We start from the raw sequence: 5,000 nt of genomic DNA, 5'->3' as shown, positions 1-5,000 counted from the left end.
TATGCCATTTACTATGACTTACACCTAGTATAAGGTAATTAAAGGTCCATGTCGGCCCGTTGGGTGACAGATTTTGGCGTTTCCTCCTTTGAAGTGTCAGAACGTGTGAAGTCGATGAGGTGTGACAGCTGAGTAGTTGACCTCAAGCTTTTTTTTTCCGTTTGTTAAAAAAAGAGTTATTAATTAAAGAGTTTGGACAGTTTCGCAGTTTTTAGTGTACAGTCGTAACTTATATGTGTGAATATGGCTTCTACCCTTTTCGTCGAAGGGGTGTTGATTATAGCGAGTTTAAAAGAGGATTCCCAATTACCGTATGTTAAACTCCAGTCCTCAGTCTAAAGGATTCAGTGTTTTGGGAGAAAACTGTAAATTGCTGCTGATTTCTCATGCAACAGTTCTGTGTTGGTTGTTGTATTTCAGTGTGAAAATTGCCCTGAAACTCTCCTGTTTGAGAAGCTTGAGTAAGAAAACAAAACCAGGGGTAAGAAATGGGTTTATGCATTTTATTTAGTATGTGTTTAGTATTAAATGATATGGTAAGCCTCAAGAAACTGGAAAAAAATATACATATATACTTATTTGGTCTTTCCTAGAGATAGGTCAATATTTACAAGGCACCTGCAGTATGGAGTTATATTTGTGGTGTCCAGACCAGATCCACTTGAAGTTTTGCTATGATATGTATTGGAAGACTCCCATCATTATTATTATTATGATTGGTATCAAACATAGTCTTTGGTACTTTGACAAAGAACAATAAACCTCCACCATTTCTTTTCAGGCAAGATAAAGCTTGAACTGGTTTCCTATTAGCTGATAGATCACCAAAATTTGGGTTCATTGACCTTTGCCAAAGGGTTAAGACATATTGGCCAGTGACAGATGTGTTAAGTGCATTATAAACATTTGCTTAAAATATTTTTTCCAAGTGCAAGGATCCAAAGATTTTCTAAGCATCATGATACTGTCTTCATTTTAGTTTTCAGGGTTGATGAGAAACATTAGGAGGTAGAGGGAAACAAATGTTTGACCATGCAGATCCAAATAGTATTAGGATTAAGGGCAGCATCATACTGGGTTCAGACTCCAGAAGGGTTTTAACTTCTGAATAAAAAGAATAAACATATATGACTGATTTGGAACATATGTACATAAAGAGAATTTGATGTATGGATATGAGAAAAGAAAGAAATAACATGGCCTCAAATTTCCCTAACTATGGCTTTCCAGCAATATGACCTTGCCCATAGTTTGTCAGTTGTGCACATGCAGTTGTAAATATGTATCTAAAAATATTAGGAAAATATAATTATTTATTTATGGATACCTGAAATGATCCCCCCCCCCTATATATAGAAACCTGGGTATATGATTTCATTCCTTTTTTTTATTTTAGCTTCTCTTTCCATACAGGACCTGTTCCCTTGGTGACAGCTAGAAAACCTGCAACCATGAATTCGCTTAAGAGTTTCATGAACAGGGTAAGTTAGCATTGACTTAGTCCTAAATGTTTAGTGCTTGTTTAGCAAAATTTTTATATTTTCTATCATAGGATAGAAAGTAGTGCAGGCTTTACATATTTCATTAATATACTGTCTTATAGGGTAGTGCAGTCTTTTGATTTTGTCAGGTTGTGAGGGAAGTAGGCCCTCAAACAGCAGGTCAGGGAGGCTCGGAAGGTGAAAGAGCTGAAGATGGTCCTGGAGATGCCGTGGAGGGCTTCTTGTGTCCAACATGTTACATGAGCTTCCCAAAGCCAGAGCTGCTACAGGATCACTATGAAGCGGAACACATTGAACCATCAGCCAATTATCTGTGCCCTGTGTGCAAAGCACGGCTCAACTCACAACAGGAATTGGAGAAGCATTACAGTACTATCCATGGTGTCAAAGGTAAGATTTACTTTTACTGCAAATGCATATCAGGATTAGTTATGATATGCAATATAAGTAGTGCATACAAATAAATGTTTGTGGGACCAGTTGCATAATTAACTCAAAGGACAAAAAAATCTTGTTCACAACTTGTTTTTGTGTTGTATGTTTTTGTTTACAATACTGATTTAAAGAGGAAAAAATCAAAGAGATAATAGAAGAAAAGTAAAATACATTATTGCTTTGGAAATGTTTAGGAACAACTGATCACATTCAAGAGAAATTAAATATCACTTAATGTATCATTCTAAGACACAAGTGGCCACAGCCTCGAGACGCTACGGGAAGAGTTGAATGAACTTTCAACCACCCTGAGGGAGGAACGCTGGTATTCTGAGGAGCTGAAGAAGGAAGTTGAGAGGTTACAAGAAGCCTTCAAAAAGAAAGATGAAGGAGAGGAGAATTTTGTTCACAAGGTATTTCTTTTCTTTCTTTTTTTTTGTATTATTATTATAATGATGATGGAGATATGACATCTTCCTGTCTATTATTATATGTTGAAAGTCATGCTTAGGCTGTGTACCATGTGGAAATAAGGTCTCAGGGTCTCTTTTTTTTTTGCCTTTATAAATTATATCCTCATTTGGTTCATCCAGCAAAAAAGAACAAGAAATATCTCATTTTATATTTTAAACTGATCTATGTCTCTCATTGAGGAATAATGATTCATTTGCTACACATGTATAGGTTGGTATGATGTACCAATAGGTCTTTTTGCAATTTTTGGTTGACATAACAGGTGACAATTATTGGATACTACCTCTATTTTTCATGTGATATATCCTTTCATGTTATAGTCGATGAATCTTTATCCCTTTTTCTGAAAGTCACAATTAGATGCTTTGGAAGAATCCAAGACAATGCTGACATCAGAAGTGGTCCTGTTAAGGAAGCAGCTCACTGAGTCCCTAGAGTTGAACAGTTCCTTGCGCTCCGAGAAAGACATGCTGGAATCTCGTGCCTCCGACTTTGCGGTGGAAAGAGCAGAGTTGAGAGCGACTCTGGATACCCTACAAGCTGAAAAGGTGAGATCTTTTGAAAGTGATAATGTTAGTTATGTGTTGTTGTATGTTTAGAAATACCGCCAGGCATATTTACCTTTAATATGAAATGATATCCTGTTAGTTGTTTGTTTTATTTTTATGACTTCTTTAATGAGTACTAAGATATCAGACATACAAGTTTCCATAAAAGTTATTGAACATTGATACTTCCATATAATTAAATAGACCCATTTCACACCTGTAATGCAAAAGGCTAGTTATTAAGATATCAATGGCACATTTATACAGAGCATGGATATGTCATATTGCAAAGCCAAATCAAGGAAGTGGTTTTGTTAGAAAATTGGTTTTTTTTTTTTTCATGCAACATGTGAATTGCAGAGTGAGAGATCACACTCATAATACAGTAATTGGTTATTTTGTTCAGACATTTAAAAGGGTAAAACTGCCAGAATCCGTAACACCATTCATCACCTCACCAGGTTAGTCTAGAGTCGGAGTTGCACGAGTTGCGCTCCAGCCGGTCTAACCAGGAAACTCAGGATCAGGCAGAGTCTCAACAGCTGCAGCAAGAGCTTGTCAAGATCCAGGAACAACTGATCAGCAGAGAGAAGGAGGTTTGTGGCCGATTCATGGGTGTACTTGCATGTGAGCAGCTGTGCAAATGTATTATGCTCTTTGTGCTGTGGAAACCTTTGCTACTTTCTCTCTTGAACATTGTCTGTAGTTTCCTTCACTTATTACCCCTTTTTGTATGTGAATGCCTTTAAAAGTTTATAATTCTAGATTGCAGGATTTGGTCAGTATGCACAGATAGTTAAGAAGAGAGGAAAATGGATTCTGAGATCTTTATATACATTTCTTATTAATGGTTTGCTTCTAGAATGAAGTATGGGGAGGTCATATAATTTAGAGATATGTAGTGAGTATCTAAAGATATAAGATGTAAGAGTAAATGTAGTCCATAAACTTATGTTCATTTATAAAAAACTCTCCCTCTTTTCTCTTTCTGATAGATATTAAGACAATTCACCACAAAATTTCTCAGGGGAAGGAAGAGTCCATGTTCTGTAAGGATTGGAAAGAATGTTTGCCAGAATTTAAAGTTTCAATGGAGTGTTTTTTTATACAAATGTGAATGGACGTTTCATCTATCAAGATTACTGTTTGATCATGTGTTTTGATTTAGTGTAGATTTTCTCTAGGCACCATACAAGAGATATGTTTTTCTTGTAATGTTCATCCATCTAACTCTACTCTTCTCTCCCTCCCTCCATCCATCTATCCATCCTATTCTCTCCATCCCTCCAGTCCCTCCTTCCTTGCAATCTCTCCCCACTTCCATCTCTCTTTTTACCTCTCCTCTCCTCTCCTCACCTTTATCTATTCCCTTCCTACTCTTCTTTCTATCTCTCTCTCTCTCTCATCTACAAGAGATGTGTTTTTCCTGGTTATGTTTATCTATCTAACTTTCCATCCCTCCACTCCCTCCCTCTCTCTTTCACAATCCCTCCCTTCCTCCATCTCTCCTACTTTCCTCACCTCTCCCTATTTTTTCCTACTCTTCTCTCTCTCTCTCTCTCTCTCTCTCTCTCTCTCTCTCTCTCTCTCTCTCTCTCTCTCTCTCTCTCTCTCTCTCTCTCTCTCTCTCTCTCTCTCTCTCTCTCTCTTTCTCTCTCTTTCTCTCTCTTTCTCTCTCTCTCTCTCTTTCTCTCTCTCTCTCTCTCTCTCTCTCTCTCTCTCTCTCTCTCTCTCTCTCTCTCTCTCTCTCTCTCTCTCTCTCTCTCTCTCTCTCTCTCTCTCTCTCTCTCTCTTTCTCTCTTGCACTTCCCTCTCCATCCCTGTATTGTCATTTAGGAATGTCTAATGGCTATTTAAGTCCAGCCTATTTGCCAATATTTTGTTTTGTCATGACTTATTAAAGCCAAATGTTTACTGTGGTTATTCTTCAAAGAGAGCACTTATACATTTGTATTGTCTGTTTGCTTAGATAAGTTGCATGTGCATCGTTATTGTGCAACTGACACAGGAACTTGCCTGCACCCATGGACACATACACACC

General features: G+C 37.5%; 1 protein-coding gene across 4 annotated transcripts in view; it reads left to right on the top strand.

Moving 5' to 3' along the window:
- The window catches only part of LOC125040047 (early endosome antigen 1-like), a 27,008-nt gene that overhangs the window by 74 nt on the left and 21,934 nt on the right, over positions 1–5,000 (top strand). For 2 of the 4 annotated variants that reach the window (XM_047634496.1, XM_047634494.1), the window contains exons 1-6: positions 1–34; positions 1,414–1,481; positions 1,631–1,892; positions 2,187–2,350; positions 2,762–2,959; positions 3,421–3,555. The exon at positions 1–34 is cut by the window's left edge and continues 74 nt beyond it. In XM_047634496.1, coding sequence (XP_047490452.1) covers positions 1,452–1,481; positions 1,631–1,892; positions 2,187–2,350; positions 2,762–2,959; positions 3,421–3,555 — 789 coding nt within the window. In that variant the 5' untranslated portion in view covers positions 1–34; positions 1,414–1,451. Of the gene's footprint in view, positions 35–169; positions 482–1,413; positions 1,482–1,630; positions 1,893–2,186; positions 2,351–2,761; positions 2,960–3,420; positions 3,556–5,000 lie in introns of those variants that run through there. The other 2 variants (XM_047634495.1, XM_047634497.1) reach the window with 2 other exon arrangements.

Source organism: Penaeus chinensis, chromosome 28 (assembly GCF_019202785.1).
Source record: "Penaeus chinensis breed Huanghai No. 1 chromosome 28, ASM1920278v2, whole genome shotgun sequence".
Classification (NCBI taxonomy): Eukaryota; Metazoa; Arthropoda; class Malacostraca; order Decapoda; family Penaeidae; genus Penaeus; species Penaeus chinensis.
Note: the sequence above shows the minus strand (reverse complement) of the source record. Positions and strands in the feature narration are given on the sequence as shown.